Source organism: Coenobita brevimanus, chromosome 58, assembly GCF_032717465.1.
Source record: "Coenobita brevimanus isolate Jiangsu-jjx chromosome 58, ASM3271746v2, whole genome shotgun sequence".
Lineage (NCBI taxonomy): Eukaryota > Metazoa > Arthropoda > Malacostraca > Decapoda > Coenobitidae > Coenobita > Coenobita brevimanus.
Window position 1 is genome coordinate 29394043 of NC_137011.1, and position 26813 is coordinate 29420855.

Genomic DNA, 26813 nt, shown 5'->3' on the forward strand with positions numbered 1-26813 from the left:
ATAGGAAGAGTGTGGCCTTGGAACCAGCTGATACTGGTTCGGGGTAGGGGTAGGGGTCGGGAGGGGTGGGGTGGTGGGGAGGGCTACTAGGGGACCCTGAGGGGTGTGGGGGAGAGTGTATCGGTGCTTGAGTACACTTGTACTGACCATAGCTAGCCTTTAGGGAGCATCACATTGTCAAGAAGTACTAAAAACAGTGAAATAATATGTAAGTAGTGTGTAAATAATTGTGAATACCTAAACAGATATAAATTAGAAAATAAATATCATGGAAAACATAAAATAAGCCAATCTTTATTAGTTACTTTCATGTGCTTTTTTGCTATTTTAGTTGTAATATTGTGTTCATACAGCACTGTGAATTAGTGAGAGAAACAAAGACACACTCAACACTTATTTTGGCACGAGATATCATCCCTCCTCCCTCCACCACCACCACCGTCAACACGCCACCACGACCTTGAACACGCTCAGCCCAGCTGCCACGCACCTGCTCCCTCACACCATACCACCACCTCCAAATCGCCAACAGAGAGTAAGTATGCGCATTTTATATGTTTTTTGTCATTTGCGATTGATTTGTAATGAAAAAAATATATATTTGGGGGAATATCAACTTTCCTGAAAATAACCCGGTTCTGGGACGTGGATAGGTCTACCCATGCCCAGTGCCTAGGAGTTATACACGGGTTTTAGACGCCCCTGTGTAAAATACAACTCTCATGTGTGGGGAGGTTCCCCACATACAGCTCTTCTCAACAAGGTGGAGTCAAAGGCTTTCCATCTTATTGACTCTCCTCCTCTTACTGGCTCCCTTCAACCTCTGTCCCTTCGCCGCACTGCTGCATCTTTATCTCTTTTCTAACTCTACTTCAATGATCACTGCTCCTATAAACTGTCTGCTTGCATCCCTCCACAACTACGGTGCGCACGTACCACCTGTCTAGCAACGAACTCTCACTCCTTTTCTGTCGAATTCTCTGATGCAGGCATCTGCCATTACTCCCACTCCTTCACGCATGCAACAGGTCAAATCTGGAACTAACTTTCTCCATCTGTATTTCCTACTGTCTATGACCTCCAGTCTTGCAGACGCAATGTGTCCATACATCTCGAAACAAACAGATCTTGAATGTAGTTCTCTGTTATCTTGATTTTGTTTTTTTCTTGGAGGAAACAATCTTACAGGCTTCTGGCCTTTAGTTCCTTCTTCCATGCAATAAAGATATATATATATACATATATATATATATATATATATATATATATATATATATATGGAGCCTCTGTGGTACAGTGGTAGAGTGTGTGTTTCGTACACGGGTGGACCAGGGTTCGCGCCCCGCCAGGGTAATAAACTTTGGGAGTGTTCACCCGGCTACGTACTGCATTGGCGGACACAAGGGGTGCTGTGGTTGAACCAGTGTCATTTGCTGTAAAGTATGCTTGCACCCAGTCGGCTTGCACAGGCCGATTACACTTGGTTCACAGACTACACACACATCCAAAGCCACTCCAACACTACAATTACACTTACAAGCACTTCTCACCCTACATACAATCTCTACCAGACAGCCTAAGCCACTTGGTAGAGATACATTGGCTGTATCGTCCCGACTTCGGTCGAGATAGGCCGGTCCTGCAGTGGATACTGAAACGGCTGCTGCTGCTGATGATGATATATATATAAATATATATATATATATATACATATACTGTATATATATATATATATATATATATATATATATATATATACAGTGCTCGCCAGAAGTATGGAGCACCCTGCGTCCCTCCTAAGAAACAAACCTTTCAACATTGAAAAAACATATAAATAATGCATTTTATTTACCTTCAGTGCATCGTAGGGTAGCCTTTACGTTTCTTCACGGACCTGAGACGTCTTGGAAGTGAAAGGGCGAGGCTCAGAGGTGCTGGAGGGGTAGTTTGTCCCAGGAGTCACGAATGGCGGCTTCCAGCTTAGGCAGAGAGCTCACGTCCTTCCCTTGGAGACTCTTCTTTACGAGGTACCAGAGGTTTTCAATCGGGTTGAGGTCTGGGCTATTTCCTGGCCAGTCTTTCATGAATGATACCTCGCAGTCATGAAGCCAATTGGTGACCAATTTGGCCTTGTGAGCAGGTGCACCGTCCTGCTGAAACACTCGTGCACCCGTTAGCTCGAAGGAGTCTGGTAAATGATCACACAGAAGCTCCAGGTAAACATCCTGATTCACTCTGAGGTTCTTTGGAAGTACAACAAGCTTTCCCAAACCCTTCCCTGAGAAACAACCCCATACCATGAGTGAATCAGGATGTTTTACTATGCTTTCCACATACCGTGGGTCAAGTGGGTCACTACCTTTGCGTCAATACACACGTGCTTCTCTGTTACAGGTAACACTAAACGTTGCCTCATCAGACCACAACACTGACAACCATTGCTCCTCACCCCAGTTTAGATATTTATTAGCAAAGGCAAGCCTACGAATTCTCTGGCTCTTGGTGAGAAGAGGCTTTTTCACAGGCCTATGACTTGTGTAACCAAGCTCATGCACCCTACGAGACACTGTTCTCACTGACACCTCACCAAACACTTCCGGGTTGCTGTCCTTAATTTTCCTTGCACTCACATGAGGATTAAACTCCACTGCACGTTTTAAAACATTAACAGACCTTGGGGAAGTTTTCCTAGGCCTACCAGACCTCGGTTTCTTTGTGGGAACTTCACCACTGTTTTCCACCCGAAACCACGCACACCAACGACGCACTGTCGATCGTGCCACACCAACCAATTCACTAATTTCCTTTGTCTGGTGGCCTGCCTCCTTTAGAGCAATGATCTGGGATATGATTTCACTCAACAGTTCACAGGTAGGTGCCATAACAAAGTTGTGAAGGCCAAAACACTGCGGGACACTCGGTAAAAAATGGCACAATTTGAGAGGGACACTCGGCGGAGTTCCTCTCTCTCAGGCAGCCTGTGGGCGACTGAGGCAGGAACCAACCAGCGCGTCGGAAGGCCTCAGGCTACCGTGACGTCATGCTCGGAGCTCAAACTTGTGGCTCAATTTTTACCCCCAAAAATGGGTGATTCTTTTTGGGCCATAAGTATAGCGCGCCCGGCGGACAACGCTGAATACTTTTGACGAGTACTGTATATATATATATATATATATATATATATATATATATAAAGCCAACCCACACATGTCTCCTACATGTCAACAAGTGGGTTGGTGGAGGTATTGCTCCCCTCCCTGTAAAACAACTAACTCAAAGACAGACAGCCACCCGTTATGGGATTATGGCATCTGGCTATTGATAGATAGGATCTGAATATTTATATAAAGCTAAGTCATTAAATACGAATTTAGATTTGGTACAAAATGTCACAAGTCAACATATAACACTCTCACGGCTGCACATCCCAGTACCTATTGTCCATGGTCTAGTGTTTCACATAGAATGCACAAACACTTTTTTAGCTACTACCATATGTGAAAATGCAACAGATTTATAAAGGGGACTTTGTGTTCAATACAATAATATGTACTTGCTGAATGATAGACATTTTGTATATGAAATAAAAAATTCTTTGGGAATTGTAAAGTAAATATATAATACAGGGCACACTTTCATTTTATGATGAACCAGTATGCATTGAACTACTTGAGCAATTACCAGAAAATTAGTTTTTTTTTTTTTCTTTTTATATGATTGCATTATTGCTTATACAATTACAGCAGATCCTCACTATAACAGACTAACTGGGGGAAAGCCAGGTCCATTTAAGTCAACAGTCCATTATATCCGAGAGTCCCCTCTGAGGTGGGATTCCAAGCACATCTGAAAATAAATGAATACAATTGAATGCAACAGAATATTCTAGTTAGAAAAATGAAAACTACTGTATACTGTACTGCTTTTACATTAATCTGGCTCATAATTTCATCCTTTGGCTTAAAAGGTAAGTCTTAGTTAGAATAGTTCAGGGACGTAATATAATGAAAATCAGTAACATTGGTTAAGTTAGAATAGTTCAGGGACGTAATATAATGAAAATCAGTAACATTGGTTACTTCTAAAGTAATACCCATCCTTTTGCAACTTATTTCACATCCTTGTCATTGTACAGTGCTGTACTTCTTTACGACTAGTACAGTAATCCCTCTACTATCCAATGTAATACAGCCAAAGGCATGTCCGGAAAGTGGTACCATCTGGAAAGTGGGCCTCTGGCTCCTGGACTGGTACTTAAGGACCCTAACCCAGCCTAACTTTGAAAGCCACCTAAATAACTCCCTACCAGACATGCATAGCACCTATTTAAACCTATTTAAGACCCTATTCACACCAATAATGGACATAAAGCATGAAGTAAGTGAAAAAGAACCAAAGAATGAGGAATCAGAAGTGACTGTACCTCAGCCAGGGTACTTACAGCACATCTGTGGCCATCATCTCTAAGGCTTTGGCAGTGGTGAAAATGCTCTTGAAGCACATACAATAATCCGGTGTTGTGCTGCACTTAATTCTTTGCAGTGTGAGTTATAAATGTTTAACACTGCACATTGTTCTTAATTGACCACGCCAGTTTCAACCGCCAATTTGCACTCCACAGTTGATCCTATGCACTCTAAGTTCTAATTTCTTAACACTGCACAACACTGTAAATTCCCATGTGGTCTAGCGGCGAGGTATTGCAGTTTATTCACTGTTTATTCACAGAAAACAAGCACGTGTGGCTTCCACTGCGATAAGCATCTACTTACGATCGAAGTTAGGCAGTAACTGTTGGAGTGTTGGTGATGGGGAAACAGAGTTGCCAGATTGCAATGGCCACATTACCACACTTCCTCAATTTTCGTTACCAAATTCGTAACGCTAGCATTTATTCTTCACTAATTATATATACAAGTGGAAATACATGTAATCACTCTCCCTATAGTTAACAGCATGTTGATTATTTTCACGCTATGTAGGCTAGCAGATTAATCAGAGAGAGCAAACAATCCACCATCTCCATCCTGTGTATCATCATACATGTGAAAAATCCGTTTGGTAATGCATTATTCTGATTCATTACCAAACGAATTTTTCATTACCAAATTGGCCCACATTTGGTAATGAAAAATACAAAATGGCAACCATGACAGGGGAGGGTGGAAAGGGGAGGAAGGAAGGGTGAAGGGGCCATGGTATAAACAGCTGTTCGGCGCCGCGCAGCAATTTCAAATTACAGGTGGGAAAAAAATTCGGATTTGGGGGGGATTTTTTTCTTTTTTTGGCCATTTTTGGGTTCCAAAGGTCCAGGTCCACAATGTCCTTTAAGTGGGGTGTCCGGAAAGTGGGCGTCCGGATAGTAAGGAGATTACTGTACTGCATTACAACTCAGCAATTGTAATGGGGTAGGGGCAATTTCTGGTCAAACTGGAGTAAAATGGGTAGGAAACATATGTACTGTGACCCACTATGCCCAATTTCATGGACACTGTTTGCTGGGCTTCATGCATCTGTTAAATCTGATATCCACTATACTGAGTACAGTGAGTCTTCGAAATACGAAAACCCGAAGTACGAATTTTCGATGGTATGAAAGCGATGAACATAGGACAAATTCCACAAAACGAAAATATCTGTCTCGATGATATGAAAATCGATACGAAAGGAAATACAGAGTTAGCCCGATTATCCAGACTATAGGGTGTGAAGGGGTGCCTGAATAGTCTGAAATCACGATTAACCCGGCGGAATCAAAACATAAGTACTGTTAGATTGGTTTATTTACCGGTAAATGTACAATGAAAGATACAACTATCTTCCCGGTTCCGTCTGAAGAAAATTTACATCAGGCGAAATACAATGAAAACTCTGTTTTTACTAGTGCGTGTTTCAAATGGTTCAATTTTTCCACCCTATATTTATCAGACTTCAGGAAGATACTTGTGTCTTTCATTGTACACTTGAAGCAGCAGAAAGACCTTACCAATTCAATTCATAATCCTCCAGTTTGTTTCAGTAATTTTCTGACAACTTTCAGTTTGGCAAATTACTTTTTCTTGCTGAAAAATTTCCTCCCTGTTATTATCATCACTTTCCCCTATGATCGTTTCCAGCGCAGTGGAAGAAACTCAACGTGCTCAAAGGTGGATATTGTTTCCCAATTTCCCAACTGGAGGTTAGGTTAGGTTAGGTTAAATAATTAGGTACAGATAAGCTTGGTTAGGTCAGGTTCAGTTAAACACTTAGGGAAGAACAGTCCTTTCCGCCATTATGTTAATGAAATAAACAAGAGTTGTCACACCAGAACAGCTAAAAACGATGGGGAAACAGATTTAACACGAAACGTTTACTGTACAGAATTTACCAACCCAGAAATAATCTGAAAAATATAACAAACTATCAGGAAGACCCAATTTGGGAAGGTGCTTTTACTGCTTAAAGTAAAGCATATGTTTAGCCCCCTCAATGGTTGTGGGTTCAGATATTTGCGTGCTCCCGTAGTTGGCCTTGGGACCATTTTTTTCAAAGTTCTAAAACCAATTTCTTTTTCTTACACATGTGAAAAGACCTGTCTGGCACACCTGGCTTTTTTTTTTCTTACTTCTCCCCCTAAACCCATCCTGTGATTTGCTATGATTTGTATAAGAATGAATAAAATTAGGATGCATGTTATATTAGCATGTAAACATCAGTGAAAACATCTGGGATGAAGTGAACTGTGAATGCCTGACTGCTTGAGGTGGTAGAGTTGGGTCATGTAAACACACCAGTGACCCTCGTTCCCTTCCCATAATTGCTCGCAGTTTTTTATAGCTCACCCTAACTCAGTGTCACTGACACCGGTACAGTAAAGCATTGTTCAAGGCCAGCAGCTATGAAAGCGATAATGGAATACATTATTGTTTGTATCAGTTCTCTATCTTTCACACATACACATGAGAACGAACAAAAGACTGAGCAGAAAATGTGCACTAACTTTAAGGAGCAGAAATAACTGTGCTCAGCCGGTTCGAAATATATTGGGAAGAGCGATACCGAACGAAGAATGTGTAACTGAATTCTAACCTACGAGAACATGTGCGACGAAATACTAATTTTTTTTTCTGATTAGCAAACATTTTTGTTCCACATTGTTTCTTAAAATTGTAAAACCCATAATCTTTCGTGTATGCATACAGCCTAAAGACCTTACCAACTCAGTTCAAATTCCTCTAGTTTGTCTTCTGTATTTTTCTGACTATTTTGAGGGTGGTAAATTAAGTTCTCTTGCTGAAAGAAACTTACTCAAAGATAGGGTGCATGTAACAGAAGCATGTAAACATCGGCGAATACATCTGGACTGAAGAGAACACCTGCCTGCTTGGGATGGTAGAGTAGGGTCGTGTAAACACACCAGCAACTTTCGTTTCCTTCCCATAATTGTTCGCAGTTTTTTATAGGATGCCCTAACTCAACATCACTGACACCGAAACAGTAAAGTGTTGTTCAAGGCTGGCAGCTATGAAGGGGTTAACCCTTCAAACGCGGCCGTGAACAGTCGACCCCCCCCCCGAGTGGCGGGGTTGTATCGCGGTCTGAGTACCTGTAGGAAAATATTAACCAAAAATCAGAGTTTAACCCTAGAACATTATACTTGGTAAGGCAGATAGTACTTACATTCAGCTTTCTCCAGAGACAGGTGTTGTGCCTTCGTGGACTACCCAAGGACTTGTGGAGACTTGCAAAGTTGGGTAACCAAATCTTCACTTTCACACCTCCAGCAACCCGGTTTCCCCTCTACCACAGCCTCATTCTGTCACAGTAAACTTTATACTACAACGTAAAGGTAGTTTGGAATCCGTATTTGTACAATAAGCACTGAAAATAAGGCTAAAATCAACAAAGCGTACGGCCAACATGCAGGGCGGCGGCGGTCTTCCCGTCACTCAACAAACATTTCCATTTTCACAGCTAAAAACATGTATACTACATTATTTTCAATCATATTACTGTACTTCCCAAAAGATCACCGCGGTGCGCTTTTTATTCTGCCTTACGCCCGTCACTTTATTCTTGTTCCTGTCGGCCGCTTGCACTGACTCGGAAGAGCTAGAACTCGCCATAATGTCACTTTGAAAGCCTGCAGTAAACTGACGCTAAACAGGGGCAAACCGTGCGAAAAAAAGCTAGTGTTACAACTGGGGAAACAAGCGTTTCCTATTAGGATAAACTGCTTGTGAGAGGAGAGCGCAGATTTACAGTTCTGAGCAGTCAGAGCACTGCCATGTATCACAGCCAGGCTGGCCGGGCCATGGTGGGGGGGGGGAGGGGGGAAAAACGCGATACTTGGCAACAACGGAGGTCAGTAGTACAAAGGTAAAGTGTGCTAATTGTAGCTAAAGGGTGGTGGTACTGATAGACAATACCAGCTGGAGCCTGCTTGCCCGCGGTTATTCAAAATTTACTAGAATCGCAAACGCGATGCTCCGCCGTTATGTCCTTTTCGCCGAGCATCGCAAACGTGACGATCTGCGTTTAAAGAGTTAATGGAATACTGTACGAAAAATTCAAAATGGGTGCGGTGCACAGCCCCGCGCTCGCTTGCTGTGAGAAAACGAACTAACCCCTCTCTGGTAAACAAATTTTCGCGCACTTCTCATTTGAGTCCACGTCCCTCCTCTCCTCGCAGCTTCGCTGTACATGAGGATACTTTTGCAGCTCTTCACCTCTTCATATTGTGTCGCCATAACTCCCAAGTGCCCTGCATCATCTCCAGCATTGGGGAAGCCAGCTGCAAAGAAGCAGCAGCACCGTACTCTAACTCTGGAAAGAAAATTGGAGTTTATAAGTCCCCATGGGGAGAGGCAGGGAGTCTCGAAGATTGGGGGTGCTTTAGGCCTTGCAGCTTCCACCGTTGGGACTGTGACAAAGAAAAGCGAGATGTGCAAGAATATGACCACCTCCTTCTCTACAATTGTATCAGGTATTGCTTACTTCAAAACAAGGGGGGGGGTAAAGCTTAGATGGAGGGTTTGAGGGGGTCCTGGGACACATCCCCCCATTTATATGTATCTTTCAATGGGGAAAATCGTTCCGATATACAAAATTTCGAATTACGAAAGTTTGTTTTGGTCCCTATCCCTTTTGTATATCGAAGACTCACTGTATACAGTACTGGGATCCATTACAGTGAGGGTCTACTGCATCATGATCTCGTACAAAGTCTCTGGTTGATGTACGGTCACTGTATTTGCTTGTACAATTGCTGTCACACAAGCCTACAGGGATTTGTGTGCTCCACAGTGTCATTTGAACTCATTCACTATCACATGTATTAGTGTCAGTGATGGAACAATGGTGTAGTGTTGGAGATCACACGCCAAATGAAGTGCAGTGAAGCGAAATAGTTACCAGTTTACAACCCAAACTTTTTTATACATTTTTGGTGGTATGCAGCAAGTTAAGTGCAGCAATAGCTACTGTACCAGTTCAGGTGAGTTGGAAACTTGTTTTTTGACTGCTGCGTGGGTGACCCTTGGTCAAAAAAGTTATCCCCATTAAATCCATGTTATTACTGACTCGATGTACAATCAATCATCATGCACTGGATTTCTTCAAATGCATCCTCATCCGTAAAACAAGGGGATGCTGCATCCACAAGGATAATATTAATTCGTGGGTCCAGGGCGAGATGGGGCTCAGCCCTGTGCTAGAGGGTACAGGGCATTGCGGTTCCCAGGCTGCCGCTTCCGGCCAATAGAGAGGGGCCCGAACCTGGGAGTAGCGCCCCAGGAGGCTGCCCTATCAGTGGGTGTATAATGGCGGGATAGTTGCAGTGCCAAGACGCGCTTGGAGGGTGTCCCTGCAGCTGTCCTGGCGGGGTGCCCCAAGGCCACTACCACAGCCACTGGTAAGCTGGTGGGTTAGGGGTCACAGATCCATTGTCTGGACCTGGGACTGTGCAGTGAGTGGGACCTGTGCTGTGTCTGTCCCCCTTTATTAATACTGAAGATGACAAAACAAAATAAGTTTCAAAGCAAGCCTGAGGACAGTAAATCACCCATGGGGATGAGGGTGGGTTCATGGAATGTGGGAAGTTTGAGGGGAAGAGCAGGGGAAGTCGTTGAGGCATTCAGTAGGAGGTGGGTGGATGTGGCGTGTTTGCAGGAAGTCCGGTACAGGGGTGGATCAGCCAGAATGATTGTTGGGAAGGACTGTTGCTATAAGTTGTTTTGGCAGGGGGGGACAGACGGATATGGAGGTGTTGGTGTGATGGTTGAGGAGAAATGGGTGGAATATGTTATGAATGTTTGGAGAGTAAGCGATAGGATATTGGTAGTGAAAATTCTGTTGGGAAGAAAGGTAGCTGCGATTATATCGGCATATGCTCCACAGGCAGGATTGGATGAATCAGAGAAAGATAGATTTTGGGATGATTTAATACGTGTAGTGGGTGGTATGTGGGATGATGAGATAGTGATTTTGGGAGGGGACTTAAATGGTCATGTAGGTGAAGCAGCACAAGGTTATGAAGGAGTGCATGGGGGATGTGCATATGGTCTAAGGAATGCAGAAGGGGAAAGGATACTTGAGTTTGGGGAGGCAACGGATATGATTGTATGCAACACATATTTTAGGAAAACAGTAGGTTAATTACGTATGAGTCTGGGGGAAATAGCAGTCAGATAGATTATTTTCTGGTTAGGAGGGCCGATAGGAGGCTAGTGAGGGATGTTAAAGTTATAGGAAGTGAGGAGTGTGTGCAGCAGAACAAACTGTTGATTTGTGATATGGTGCTTAAAGAATAAGTGATGAAAAAGAGGACTCATGTACCTAGGAGGAAAATATGGAAGCTGAAAAACCAAGTAGTAAGGGATGCCTTCTATAGCGAGTTGAGGAGAGTGGTGGCTGAACAGGGAGCTGTAGACAGAGGCGTTAATGAACAGTACAGAGCCCTCAAGAACAATTTCTTGAGAGTTACTGATGTAACATGCAGCTGGACAAGAGGACCACCAAGACATAAAGTAACTTGGTGGTGGGATGAGGGTGCAGAAGCTGCAATTAAGGAGAAAAGAAGGCTTTTCCGGGAATGGAAGAAGGGTGGTAGCAAAGAGGAATATTTGGCTGCCAAGCGTAGGGCTAGAAGAGAGGTATACGGGGCAAAGTCTGAGTCACAGAGACAATTACTTGATAACCTAAATCATGAGGAAAGAAAAAATTTATTTAGGGTGGCAGGTCAGGTGAAGAGGGATAATCGGGATATCATAGGTAAGCAGTGTGTGAAGAATGATGAAGGAAGGGTAGTGGTGAACAGTGAGGATATTAAAGATGCATGGACAGAGCATTATAACCGGTTGTTGAATGAGGAGTTTGACTGGGACAGGGAAGGTTTGGAGCCAGCAGATCCAGTGTCTGGCCCTTGGCCTTTGATTGATACTGCTACTGTGAGTGAGGCAATAGGCAGGATGAGGGTGGGGAAGGCAGCAGGTGAGTCTGGGTTGACTGCCGAAATGTTGAAGGCCTCAGGCGATATAGGGGTGAGTTTAGTCACTGACCTGATAAATAGGATTATTTATGAGTGTGTTGTCCCAGATGATTGGCTGAAGAGTGTAATTGTAAACGTGTATAAAGGGAAGGGTGATGCCCTGGAAAGAGGAAATTATAGAGGTATAAAGCTTTTAGATCTGATAATGAAGGTAATGGAGAGAGTTTTAGATGGTATGATTAGAGAAAGAGTGAATATTGATGAGATGCAGTTCGGGTTCATCCCAGGTAGGGGGACCACTGATGCCATGTTCATTGTTCGACAGCTTCAGGAAAAATATATTGGTAGGAGAAGGGATCTTTATTTTGTTTTTGTTGATTTGGAAAAGGCCTTTGACAGAGTCCCTAGAGAGGTGGTGAAGTGGGCAATGAGAAAGCTTGGCTTGGAGGAGTGGCTGGTTAGGGTGGTTATGGCCATGTATGTGGGTGCTCACACCCAGGTGAGAGTGAATGGAGATTTGAGTGATGAGTTTTCCGTGAATGTTGGTGTGCATCAGGGGTCAGTCTTGAGTCCCATGTTGTTTATCATGGTACTTGAAGCCCTTTCACGTGACTTTAGAAACGGACTCCCGTGGGAGTTGTTGTATGCTGATGATTTGGTGTTGATTGCAGAGAATGAAAGGGAGGCGGAGGAAAGGTTTAGGAAGTGGAGAGATGGTATGGGGCAAAAGGGTTTAAGGGTAAATGCAGATAAAACAAAAGTGATGATATCTAGGGTTGGTGGCAGTACTGTCAAAGACGAGGGAGAGTGGCCATGTGCAGTTTGCCACAAGGGCGTGGGAAGTAATTCCATCTTGTGCGGTGTGTGTGATAAATGGGTGCATAAGAGATGAAGTGGTATCAGAGGTAGACTGCGAGATAATGCTGATTTTATGTGTACGGCGTGCCGGGGTGAGCAGGTGGAGATTGTCAGACGTGAAAGGATTGAACTTGCCGGTGAATCTCTTGAGTGTGTGGAAGAGTTTTGTTATTTGGGAGACATGTTGTGTGCTGGAGGTGGGGCTGGAGCTAGCTCTGTGGCTAGGGTGAGAAGTGGTTGGAAGAAGTTCAGGGAGCTCTTGCCTCTCCTGACATCGAGAGGGCTCTCCCTACGTGCTACGGGGTCTTTGTATGCAGCATGTGTTAGGAGTGTAATGCTGTATGGCAGTGAGACCTGGGCAGTGAAGGAGGAAGATATTCGCCGGCTCAGACGTACAGAAATGACAATGTTTAGGTGGATGTGCAGTGCGTCCCTGCGTCCAAGGCCTGGAGGGGCTGGGTTTACAATGGAAGAGTTGAGAAGTAGGATGGGACTGGAGTGTATTGGTGTTGTGATGAGGAGAGGTAGATTGAGGTGGTTTGGACATGTGGAGAGGATGAGGGATGATAATTGGGTGAGGAAGGTGAGAAGTGTTAATATTGGGGGTGGGGTTATGAGGGGAAGACCGAGAAAGACATGGGACGAGGTCATTAAGTGTGACCTTAGGGTTAAGGGACTGAACAGGGAGGCTGCAATGGATCGTGCAGCGTGGAAAGCCGCCATTAGGTGACCAAGGCCGACACATGCAAGCATGTTGGAGCCTTTAAAAACGAAACGAAACGAAACGATTTGTAATTTCTTTGAAGTATAAAAACTACACACAGTACTGTATATCAATGTCTTATTATCAACCCTGGGAGGTACTACTGTACTATGAGAAAAAAAATGTGGCTATGAGCCTCACAACTAACCATGCAATCGCCACTCTCAGGCAGGAAACAGTCAGTCACAAGTACATAAAGTTAGAGTTCAAGCTGAGACTCTCACACTATTACAAAACTTATTACACACCTCAGATTTTTCTTTTCTTTTTTTTTCTTTCTTTTTTTCTTTTTGACAAGCAAAGAATTTTGCTGGTTTTGACACCTGGTTTAACTTCCAGTCCATATAAAACATCAAAAGTATTCGGGGATTCTATTACAAAGCATGTCATCATCTGATGGACAGAATGAAAGAGTACATATTATTATAGATACATGTAGTATTGTCATCACCATCAAATTATTTTCCATAAATAAAAGAACTGTGAGGGATCCAGAAATATGAAGAGGAATACACAAGTGTAGGAGAACTAGAAATGAAATGGGCCACACATCCAATCATTTATCATCTAAACATATTCTCAGTTCCTTAGAGGCTTAACCCTCTGATCCTGGGGATGTCTTTTCCACTTTATTATTGCCATCTTATGATGATTTTATTCAGTTCAGCATAGATGTTTCGAACTAGAAAGGTTAAATAAAATATTAATAAACCCCCAGTGGAAGAGACTCATCTGAAACTGAATAAGAGCATATGGTATCTACAAGAGTAAACTTGAAAGAATGTCACCTGCATTTAAGGGCTTAACCTCACCTCATCCTTAGATGGGAAAATAAGTCTGGATGATGATGATGATGAGGAGGAGGAGGATATTCTCTCTCTCTCTCTCTCTCTCTCTCTCTCTCTCACACACACACACACACACACACACACACACACACACACACACACACACACACACACACACACACACACAAACACACACACACCTGTCAAACAGAGACCATTCCATAATTCACTGACTACCAAGTTAATAATGAGTTGAATCTCTGCTACATGCATCTCCCCACAAATTTCATCCATCCATCCATTTTGACCATTCATCAGTTCTTTAACTTCCTCAACATCCATACCTGGAATATAACACATTCACACATTCATTTAATCCACCTTCTCTTTAACATTCCAGACTGACCATCAGACATACTCATAACTTCACAACCCTACTCATATCAGTCCTCTTAGTGTAACCATACCATTTTACACTATTTTACCTTCTGATCAATACATATCCTTACTCCATATCTTTTATGAATCTCTGTATTTCTTATCCTATCCAAACTTTCCATACCACACGTATTCCTCATCATCCAATTCCTACTGCTCTCACACTTGATTTCTGGTTCAGTAGCCATGCCATTTCAAGGTCTCACAATGATACATTACTGTGGGTATAGACAAACCTTCAAAGAGTTCTCCTGCAATGTTTGTAATCAAACTTCTGTATAAAAGCCTTCATAGTACCAGCCACTTCATCTCCTAAGGTCACTCTGATCTCTTCTTTTAAGCATTTACCTGACACTGAAGGAAAGCCTACACGTGATGGTGCTGTGCAATCTATGTTGAGCAGTGCTGCGTTCACCCATGACTAAACCTCATATTTTCCTGCACCTCACCATGGGAAGGACTTTGGTCTGACCATGGTTAAGTGATGTCTACCTTAAGGGAATGCTGAATCCCTACACAGTGTATGGGCTTTGCTGTACCTGTAGGATGGCCTCACAGAAGCTTTACGTTTATCTACTGTCAACAGGGCTGGTGTTAAGCAACAAAAACAACACATTTACCTCTTTTCTATCATGGCACCTTAACTCTGTTCACTATAACTAGGCATAAAATTGTCACACCTCCAATTTGAATGTTGAGCTATAACAAGAGATTAGCACTAAACTATGATGCTAATTAACAAAATACCTGTACAGTATTCTACCACTTCCAGTCTCCCCATTCACCGTCACACTGAATCCCTTCCTCTTCGAGCAACCATTACTTTAATCTACATGCTGTGCAGACTGCATAAATCACAGGCATTCACAAAACTGAATCAGTCAGCAAAACTCCTGTTCACTATTAACAAGCACCACATCATCATCTGCATAAGTTTGACATTAATAATATAAAAATGAATTACTATACTCCTTGGCACTGATTATTTAAATAATTTTATGAAACAAGATATTTTTAAAATACTCCAATCCCCCAAAATATTTCTATCTACTTAACCATTGCCAAATGCCATAATACCGTAGGAAGCGACCACAAACAAATCGCCTCCATGTCACCATGTCCCCCACCATTTCGCTGCCCTTCCCCCAGCTCACACCCCCCTCATATACCTCTCCACTCCATCCCTCCATCTCATCCTCAGCCTCCCCCTCCCTCTCATCCCTCCACCTTACTAACATACACTCTCCTCATTAGTCTCTCGCTCTCCATCCTCTCCACATGACCAATCCACCTCAGTGTATTTCTCCAAACACTTTCTATCACATCCACATCCACACCACAATGCTCCTTCACTTCCTCATTTGTCAGTCTGCCTCTCCATGTAACTTCACATCCACACCACAATGCTCCTTAACTTCCTTATTTGTCAGTCTGTCTCTCTATGTAACTCCACATCCTCCTCTCAAATAACTCATTTCCAGTGCTCTCACTCTTGACCTGTGTCCTTCCAACAAGGTCCAAGCTTCACTTTCATATGTTAGAGTTGGTATCACAATACTGTACTATCATGCAGCAACTTTTTTACTTCCATGTTCACTTCCCTATTTCCTATTACTGCTTTCAAAGAACCAGCAATCGTTCTTCCCTGTTTTACCCTTTCAAGCACTTCATCCTCCAGAAATGAAGATACCTTACAAAAAACTGAACACAGATAAGAACTGTCTTCACAGCGAGTGTCTGGCTACCCTCATCATAAATATCTGGACTAAAGGGCCTAGACCTGGGCCCCTGCACTCCTCATGGGTTAATAAAGAACTGGATGATTGATGTATGGATGGCAACATTAAATCATATATGGTACAGGCATTAGCAAATAACATATATTCCAGTAGTTATATTATTAGCAGCAGTTGTAGCCCCGGTTCATCTGAATATGAAACTACTGAACTGCTGGCAAAAATTACTCCTCCCCTGCAACCCATCATCCTCATGGAAGGGAGTTGAGGGACATCTGCATAATCAGGCATCTCTCTGAAGCACCTCCCTACATTTTAATCCAGTAGTATGATGCAAGGTGAAGTACTCACAGTGCACGTGCCAGCTGCTGCCTAAGTAGGGAGCGTGTTTGAGTCAACTGTGTAACTTCAGCAGCCAACCCATCCTGCGCTGCATCCCTCACCAGGTCACAACCTCGCCGTTCAGTGCGTCCTTCTAATCGTGTCTGAGCCACCTTGAGAGGGAGGGACGATGCCTGCAGCTGCACCTCCAGAGAAGATATCTGTTAAATGAGAAAAGGAAGGGATATATAAAAATCTCTGAGCTACTGCCTCTCCTGACACTGAGAAGGCCTTCCCTCTGTGCAATGGGATCTTTGATGTGACATGTGTTAGGAGTGTAATGCTTTATGGCAGTAAGACCTGGGCTTTCAAGGATGAGAATATCTGTAGGCTCAAACATACAGCAATGACAATGATTAGATGGATTTGTAGTGTGTCCTTGAATGCGAGGCCTGGGAGGGGGCTAGGTTTACAACTGAAGAGTTGAGAGGATGGATGGGACTGGAGTGTATTGGTGCTGTGATGAGGAGGGGTAGATTGAGGTGGTTTGAGGAAATGGAAAGAATGGAGGATGACAATGGGAGCACTCACAAACTCCCAAAAGTTGCCAATTCTCACCTGATAACAATTTGAAAAATAAAAATGTAGTCAACTAAACTACTGTTTTGTATGTATTAACTTTATCTCTTTGTTCATAAGTATAATTTTATGAATATATTTACTCAATAAAAAGAAATTTTAGTGTGATAAAATTTAGGGTAATCACTAAATTAACCTAATATACCATCTAAACCTTGTGACATATATTGCTCATGGCTTAAAAGCGATTACAGTACTGTATTCATATTGTCAGTCATGTCTTTGAACATACAGTAATTTTAATCAAATGAAATTATCAGATATATATGCCAATATATAATACTAACGTAAACTCGTATGCCTGCAAAATAGTTACAGGGATCAGATGAATATCACATGCACACGCCCACAAAGTTTTGTTGTCGTCATGGAATCATCGGTACTCGCGATTTTGGTCAGCGGCTCCACTTTTGTATGATTTCAGCTGCATATTTTTTTTTTTTTTTTTTTTTTTTTTTTAAATAACTAATTGTTGGTATATTCTCTTCAGCTCTTGCTAGATGAAACATTAATCTTTTTTATAACTAAATGATAAGCTTTTCAAATTAAAAATGCAGCGAGACTTCTAATATTATGTGATGAATGCTGACAGAGAACTCAGTGCATTCTAGTAACTGTTCTGCAATATTTTATTTAGCAAATCATATATAGAAAACTGGTATAATAGCCAATGATTACAGTATTGAATCATGGAAGGGATTTTAGAATAGATATGACTGTGCATGCCAGGAGGATTTTACGGAGTTCCTGATTAAATTACCCAGTGATCACTGACAACTCTTCAGTTTGTGAACGCTTCCATTGCGGGCAGAAAGTGCGAAGTGTGAACGTCAGGGGTAGGGCTGTGAGAGGCAGACCATAAATGACGTCGGACAAGGTCATGGAGTGTGACCTCAGGGATATGAGAAAGAATAGGGTGGCTGCCAGGGATTGAGCAGTGTGGATAGCCGCCATTAAGTGATGAAGGCAAACACATGCAACCACGTTGGAGCCTTTATAAATGATACGATACAATATGATTTATGGTTAAAATGACAATTCTCTGTCAACATACTCATTTTATTTTTCTGTCTTTTGTCAGCTGTTTAGCTTCCTCAACTTTCTCCATGTGTGCAAGTACCCTGTGTGAAAAGTCTCAGTGCATGGACAAAAAAATGTGCAGACAAAGCATGCTGATTTTACAGCTAGCTATTTGTACACCAACCATGATGGCTGAAACTGCCTGCACAGCTATTTTTTTTTTTTTTTTTTTTTAATCTCTTCACTGTTACTGCTTTATGACTGCTTTACCATTATACAGCAAGCTAAGTCCTTAGGAAGAATATCTTGAGTTTAGCTGGAGCCACAGAGCATCTTTAGTAGGCAAGCTAAGTCTAGTATGGTGAGTTTTTCCCCACTTTTTATTCTTTTAAACCTCTTTAAAGTCACTGTCTTGTGTTTTACTTTAATACAGTAGCATATGGCCTTAGGGAGTTTATCTGTAGTCTAGCTGGGGTCACAGGGGGTCTAGAGTAGGAAGGCTAGGGTCATACAGAAGGGATGATTAACACAAAATTTTTATAATGGGTTACAGACCTCCAAATACACTGATTCCATGTAAGTGGCACAGTAAACTGACACTTATCCTGCACACATGGAGTCATTGTACCTTGCTTTCTCATACATATATTTACTGTATTCAATCTCCATTTGGCTTTCAATGTCTCTATCCAATGTCACACTTACACATATATATGTGTACCCTCTATATCCTACTAGTGTTAGAAAGAGTCCCCATCATGTGGTGGCACTGCTATAACCTGGTGAATCAGCTGCTTGGTTATACACACGTTCCTTAACTACTTCCCTATAGCCAAAAAGGAGGACAAGGGATTGCATAAAAATGGCAATTTCAGCCTGCAGAAATTGCCTGCAGTCCACTGGGTTCACATGCAGATGAGCCTGGGACTGCAAATACTACTACTACTACTATTACAACCATCCTATTCATATCCAATCACTCTTCTACCCTGAAATCAACAGCCTTCCATACTCTATATTTGTTATTACTGTTTTGTATTCTATCCAACATATGCAACCCACACGCATTCCTGAATACAGTAATCCCCATACTATCCGGACGCCCACTTTCCGGACATCCCCACTTACCGGATATTTTGGTCCCTGGATCTAATATTTCCAAAATGGGCCAAAAATAGCAAAAAAAATTGAAAAAAATCAGACTTTTCTCCACCCGTAATTTGAACTCGGCACGCGCGGCGCAGACCAGCTGTGTTTTGGTGCATAGTTCCGCCGCCGTCTGCTAGAGCGCCCCTGCAACCTCCCCACTTACCGTCTGTCTCTTGTTGTGAGTGCACGCTCGTGATCATGGCCGCCCATGTGCTCGCTTTTGTGGTGGTGCCTTACCTGCTGCAGGCTCTGCTGCTGCTCTCGTGCCTCTTGTTAGTGTATGTGATGATGGCCCTGCTGCCTGAGAAGTGGAAGAGAGTGGTTTTGACTCTGGAGAAGAAGAGGGAGAAATTGGACAAGATGGATGCGGAATGGTCAACCTCAGGCACCCTTCGTGAATTCAGCCTGGCCTGATCTACTTTGTTTGATATCAAGAGATCCTGCGACAAACTCATGCAGTACATGGCTGACTTCTCATCGAAAAGCAAACGCAACGTGGAGAGGAAGATGATGTTTACTCCCCGGTATGCAGAAGTCGATTGCTCCACGTTGATTTGGTATCGACAGCAACTTGCTGCTGGTGTGCTGGTGCGTGGCATGGAGCTGAAGGCTGCTGCTGAGAAGTTTGCAAGGCTTCACTACGCCCTAGACTTCAAGGCATCAGAGGGTTGGCTCTTCGCGTTCAAGTTACGACACGGCCTTACCAACCGTAAGGCCCATGGCGAAGCTTTGGATGCCAACGAGGATGGAGTAGAGGAGTTTCGGCACAAGGTGAAGCGCTTGATCGACAGGGAGGGCCTCACTCTCGGTCAAGTCTACAACGCTGACGAAACTGGTTTATTCTATTGATCTTTGCCAACGAACATTCTAGCCGAGAAGACAGAGAAGCGTGTACCTGGCCACAAGCTCTCCAAGCAACGGATATCTGCTTTGCGTTGTGACAGTACTAACGGCATGCACCAGCTTAAGCCCGTTATTGTTGGCCGTGCAAATCAGCCTTAGTGTCTTTGTGAGGTGATGGATGTCCTTCCTGTCATTTGGTACCATTCTTTGAAGGCATGGTTCACTGCCTAGATCTTCAAAGACTGGTTCCACCACCACTTCGTCAAGGAGGTCATCCATTACCAGACGGAGAAATTGGGAATCCTACGCGACCAGGTAAAGGCCCTCCTTCTCCTCGACAATGCACCTGCTCACCTGTGCGACAAGGACTTGGTGGCTGAGAATGGGCGCATTAGGTGCATGTTTCTGCCACCTAATACGACTGCTCTCATCCAACCAATGGACCAAGGAGTGATCGTGGCAACGAAGAGGCTGTACCAACGGAAGTTCCTGGACGAGGTGATGGTTGTTCTCAAGGACAAGGACGAGCACTGGGAGGGACAGGACAAGCGAGGCCAGCAGACTTTGGAAAACCTTCGCCGCTACAACATGAAGTCTGCCATTTACAACTGGGCCAGTGCATGGAAGGAAGTCCCTGTCAAGACTCTAGAAAATGGTTGGTCTCGTCTGCTTCTCGGAATGGATGTGGAGCACGATTTCCTAGGTTTTGACGTGGATGACTTCCATGCACGTCTACGTGTGCATGGGGATGATGTTGATGTGGATGAAGTGCGTGAGTGGCTAGATGACGACGAAGGCGATCCTGGGATTCAGACCATGCCTGATATCGAGATCGCATCTTCAGTTGCAGGTGTCAGTACCCAGCTTGAAGATTCCAACAAGGACGGCGACAAGGATGCGGACTCCTCTGTGTGCCACTACTCCAGCCATCCCCAAGCTGACTGCACTCCGGGAACACGTAGAGTTTGTTCTCAACTACCTGGAACGCCCGGACTGCAACAGGGAGATAGGGCCCTTGGGACTTGTGGGGAAGTGCACACTTTCAGGCAGCGCATCATTAATCGCCAAAATCGTCATTCCTTGGGTCAATAAACCATTGACAGCTTTTTCAGACCTGTGACCCCTGCTGTGCCCAGCCCTGGCTCCACTCCATTGCCTCCCCAAGACAGGCCCTCATCCTCCAAGCCACAGCCCAGCACATCAGGCACGGTGGAGTCACCACTTGACGTGAGTTTGTGCCTGTCTTCAGAGTCGTCTGCAATGGGTACTCCATCACCACGACCCAGCAACGCACCCCAAGGCCACCTGCATCAGCTACTCTCAGACTCTGACAGTGATTAAATGGCAAGAACTTCTTCACTAGACCACACGGGAATTTACAGTGTTGTGCAGTAAAGAAAACAGTGCAAAGTGTTAAGAAATTAGAATTGTGAATGCAAAGACTAAAGTGCAGAATGCAACACTGATTTTATTAACGTTCCATGGAGCGCAAATTAACTAGAGTGTGTTATGTTTAGAAAATGGATTTATGAGTACAAAGACTTTAAGTGCAGAGTGCAACACTTATTTCATTAAGGTACAATGGAGCACAAGTAAGACGAGTACACAGTGTTAAGAGAATGGAATTCTGAGTGCAAATGACTAAGTTCAGTGCAAGACTTCATGTACAGTGTACTGCAGGTGCTTCAGGTACTCCTTTTTACTGTCAGAGTCTAAGAGGAGACGGGTTATTCATCGAGATGGCCAAGGACTTGTTGTATGTACCCAGAATGTTTCATATTGTACTGTATTTTCCATACTTACCTCTAAAACCTCATTTCACTCTTTTATGTCCCTTACTGGTGTGAATAGGGTCTTAGGTGCTATGCATGTGCAGTAGGCAGGTGTTTTTCTGAGTTAGGCTAGGTCAGCGTCCATAACTACCAGTCCAGGAGCCAGGGACTTGTTGTAAGTACCCAGAATGTTTAATATTGTATAAACTCACCTCTAAAACCTCATTCTCTGGTTCTTTTGCATTTATTTCAGTGTTTTATGTCCCTTATTGGTGTGATTTGGGTCTTAAATAGGTGCTATGCATGTCCAGAGGGAGTTGTATAGGTGTTTTTCTGAGTCAGGGTAGGTTAGGGTCCATAAGTACAAGTCCAGGAGGCTGCGGCCCACTATCCGGACGGGACCACTTTCCGGACATGCCTTTGGCTCTATCACATCGGACAGTCGAGGGATTACTGTAGTCCTTCCATCACTCTCACTCTTGGCTTTGCAGACTCATGCCATACCAAAGTCTTACACCTAGACTCATGCCACACCAAAGTCTCACAACCATACTCATGTCGTACCAGCCTCACACTCATTTTTATATCATTCCAGCCTCACACCCATTCTCATGTCATACCAGCCTCACACCCATTCTCATCATACGAGCCTTACATCCATTTCACATGTCATGACAGGCTAATACCCATCATCATCATCATCATCCAGACCTCTTCTCCCACCTAACGATGGAGTGAAGTAGGGTCCTGAGTGCAAGAAAGAACCTGACAAGGAGAAACTATCCAAAGGTTTGCCCAATTAAATAAGCCACACTCATTCACCCACAATTCAAGTCCCTGGAATCCTGACTTCACTTCACGGGCATAAACATTCACATTTACACACTTTATATCATCGTACCTATCATTACCTCACATTACACACAAAAAAAAAGCAGCTTAAAGAATATCCTTAATTGTGTACTTCCTGCTCTTGCTCCTTGATTTCCTCTAACAGTCTTTCTTTCTGCCACTGTAGCTCATCCCTGGCACGAGCTTCCTGGTACAAGCGACAGCGCAAGGCATAGTCAGTGGCTGTCTGTTGTGTCTCATCTTCACGTCTTGCTGTCTGCATAGAAGGATAAAATATGAGTACTGATCTTTTTCTTTCGGTGCAGTTTCCTATGCCCTTTTTACTTAAATATGGCCTAAAACTGTCATCTCTTCATCTTGATAGTTGAGCCATACCAATGGATTAACACCAGAATAAGAAACTAGTCATGAAGCAGTCCTAGGGAAAGGATTCAGAGCTGTAACAATGTCTTTTTCTCCCACTGAGCTATGGGAAATAAGCTGCAACAGGGCAAAAATCAGGGTCATGTTAAAGATGAAGAGAATGTGATAAAAATTAAAAGGTAATTAAATAGAAAAATTAGCAATACTGTGCTGTACTGAAAAAGAAGAGCAACAAAAAAGTGTTAAATATCACACTGTATGAGGCAGGTACAATTACTAACTTGTATGGTGATACACATATTATCCCTGAGTGCCTGTGACCCTTTGATGGCTGCCTCTGCCCTGTTCATGTTGGCAAGCGAGTGTTCCAGCCAGGCAGGAGGAAGGAGACTCCCTGCAGACGATATCGCCAGTTCATGAGCTTATCCTGCAGTATCTTTTGATAATAAAATGTGGTTCAAGCTGATACTCTCACACTATTAATATCTAATTGTCATCATCATCATCTAATCCTGTGTTGCCCCATGAGAAGCATAAGAGCCAAGGACAAGGCAAATTGGTCCTGACATTTAAGATGAGAGTGACCAACCTCACTCATCCATGAGTGGCAATTCATGAGCAATAAACCCCAACCACCCCTTGGATATGAAAACTTCCACTGGCTCAATCCAATTGGAGCACCTTAACCCTACTATGGTCGTGGGTCCGGAATTTTACAAGTGCCCCTGGCCGACACCAGGGCAATTTTCTGAAGTTCCGAAAATTATTTTTTTTCCCTTCCCATATTGAAGGGGAAGTTCTGATGCACGTGGCAGTGCAAATTTCAGCTTCCTAGACCCATCTTGTGGCATGCAATCGAACGTGGAAGTTGCGTAAATTTAGGCAGCTGATACTAGTCACAAATACTGTAGGTATTGCAGACGCAACATCGCATTTTTTTTTTACCAAAAACATTGTCAATGGTGCTGAAAAGGTGTGAAATAACTATATAAGTGTATTTTGAAGTTTTTCAGTACATAAAATATGCAAGGTTTCAATGTAAAAAATTATATTATGAATTTATTTGGCATTTTTTGGTGTTTATTGTGTTTATGATAGTATCGACTTGTTTTTGTAGTCTAGGTGGTGGAGTTTGTTGGAAATGGGAGGCAAGGGTGTCTGTTTTCAGACCTAAATGAGATAAATGTCATCCCTTCAGTGTACAGGCTGGACAGTGAGGGCTGAAATGCTAGGCAACCTGACATTCGCATCTCGCATGAGCTCATTAGCAGGCAAGAAGGAAGGGAAGGAAGGCCTTTCCACCGACGAAAGCATCACGTGAAAACTTTCCTGTTATGCTTGTAAAAGGCAAAGAATATGTAAAATGATTCCTAACAGTGCAACACACCTGGGCAAACAGGTAAAGATACCAAATAAAAATTTATTTTTCTTTCCTTTTTTTTTCTTTTTTTTTTTTTGTTTATCCCTGTGTTTCTTTATGATTGTAAACAGGGTGGTTGTGTGTGTTTCGCAAGGGAAGGTAAAGATGATATTTTCTGTCAGGGTCAAGATAATGGGTGTACCTATGTGTGTTTAGGCATGGCCATGAGTGAAAAAATCGTACATCCACTCATCACGGCAGCAGGTGGTGAAATGACAAATGAGGTGAGAGAGTATGCAGTGAAGGTCAGTCTCACATCCCAGACGTTTATTCGCTTCCCAAAAGTTTTCACAGTTTTCTACAAGTCCCACTGCACTGAATGATCCAAACCAGTACAACAAACCTGAGCAAACAGATAAAAATACCAAGACAAAAATGTATTTTTCTCTCATTATCATGTTTTTTTCGTTTGTGCCTGTATTTATTCATAATTGTAAACAGGGTGGTTGTGTGTGTTTCGCAAGACAGGACAAAGATTATATTTTCTGTCTGGCTCAAGATAAAGGGTGTAGTTGTGCGTGATTAAGCATGACCACAAGTGAAAAAATCGAAAATCGACTCATCACAGCAGCAGGCTCTGAACTGCTTGATGGGGTGTATGGGGGTGTAGTGCAGGTCAGTCTGAAGATGTTCAGAACGTTCGTTCACTTCCCAAAAATTTTTGCTGTTTTTTATAGACTGCGCACAAACGACGCCTGCGGCCATTCATCGGCTAAAAGTCATTCGACACCAGCGGTCACGGAGGGGTTAATTACCCACTAAACCACCAGGGGCCATAATTTGGTTATATGGTTACCACCCAGCATAATAAATGGTTTCCAGCATAGTAAATGGTGTACAGGAAACCATCTGGCTTGTCACTCAGTGCACAGTCACCCATGGGCAGAAGGAAAAAGAAAGAATGAAGGAAAAAAAGACAGAAGAGGGAGTGTAGAGTCATCCAGAGACATAAGAAAGAGGAAAGAATGAAGCAAAGAAAGACAGAAGAAGATGGATGGAAAGAAGGAAGGAAGAGAGGAAAGGGCAGTCATCCGAGAGCAAAACAAAATCAAGTGAGTGGATTGTGAGTGCCCCCATCTACCACTAAAATCTTATTAAAAATCTTATTATAAATCTTGGATTTCTTCCCCCCCACAAACAGTTTTCAGCAACTGATGGAAAATAATAAGCTGGTTTTGACACTTGGTTTAGCTTCAAGTCCACAGAAAACATCAGCTGGATTATGGCAGATCTCAGTATGTGGACTCCTTAGGAGAATGCATGGTGTTATTTTCATGTATATACAGCACACACTGTATGTATTCTTTAGCAATACTAAATGCCATATTAACTGTATCTCTGGTGTTGGAGAGGGATACCTTCATGTGGTGGTACAAGCATGACAGGTCATTGGAGCTGCCCAGCTATACAAGCATCCCTTCATCCTCTCCAATCCATAGACAAAAAGATGGTGAACTGCAAAAGGGCAACTCTGACCTCCAGTCCACCAGGTTCATGTTCAGATGACCCTTGAGTTGCTGCTGCTGCTACTGCTACTACTACTACTTTTCTTACAACTACAACTACCAATAATAATAATCTATCTATCTATCTATCTATAGCCCGACGCCCTAATCCTGCAAAGGGTGGCCGCAGACAAAACGCCTCCAAGTCACTCTGTCACCCACCATTTGACTCCCCTCCCCCCAACTCACCCCCCCCTCCCTCATATACCTCTCAACTCCATCCCTCCGCCTCATCCTCGGTCTACCCCTCCCTCTCCCTCCCTCCACCTCACCTACATACACCCTCTTAGTCAGTCTTTCATTCTCCATTCTCTCCACATGTCCAAACCACCTCAGTGTATTTCTCCTAATCTTTTCAACCACATCCACATCTACCCCACAACGTTCCTTCACTTCTTCATTCGTCAACCTGTCCCTCCACGTCACTCCACATGCTCCTCTCAAGTAACTCATTTCCACTGCTCTCACTCTTGACTTGTTCCCCTCTTGCAAGGTCCACGCCTCGCTTCCATTATAATAATAATAATAATAATAATAATAGTATTACCACCACTGTATCTCTGCATGGTAGTGTTGGAGAGGGATGCCTCTGTGTGGTGGCACTGGAGCTGCCTGGTTGTGCATGTGCCCATCAACTCCTTCCCTATCTCCTAAATGGAGGAGGATGGTCTGCAGGAGAAGGGGATCTTTAACCTATAGCCCACTGGGTTCACATTTCAGATGAACCTGGGAACACAGCAACAACATGTAAAAAAATATATATATATATATCTCTAAGGGAAACTAGGCAGTATTCAGAAAAAAAAAAAAATCATCAGGGTCTTCCTGTATAGTCCAAGCTCTTATAATTTTTACATCACTGTTTTGACTGTTGCTATC

The 26813-nt window shown here is 43.2% G+C and overlaps 1 protein-coding gene across 1 annotated transcript in view; it reads right to left on the minus strand.

The window, feature by feature from the left end:
* LOC145402715 (tektin-2) overlaps positions 1 to 26813 on the minus strand; it is a 57806-nt gene that overhangs the window by 2846 nt on the left and 28147 nt on the right. The window contains exons 7-9 of the mRNA XM_080274684.1: positions 23291 to 23403; positions 22759 to 22902; positions 16402 to 16592 (exon numbers count right to left, since the gene is read on the minus strand). Coding sequence (XP_080130810.1) covers positions 16402 to 16592; positions 22759 to 22902; positions 23291 to 23403 — 448 coding nt within the window. The remainder of the gene's footprint in view (positions 1 to 16401; positions 16593 to 22758; positions 22903 to 23290; positions 23404 to 26813) is intronic.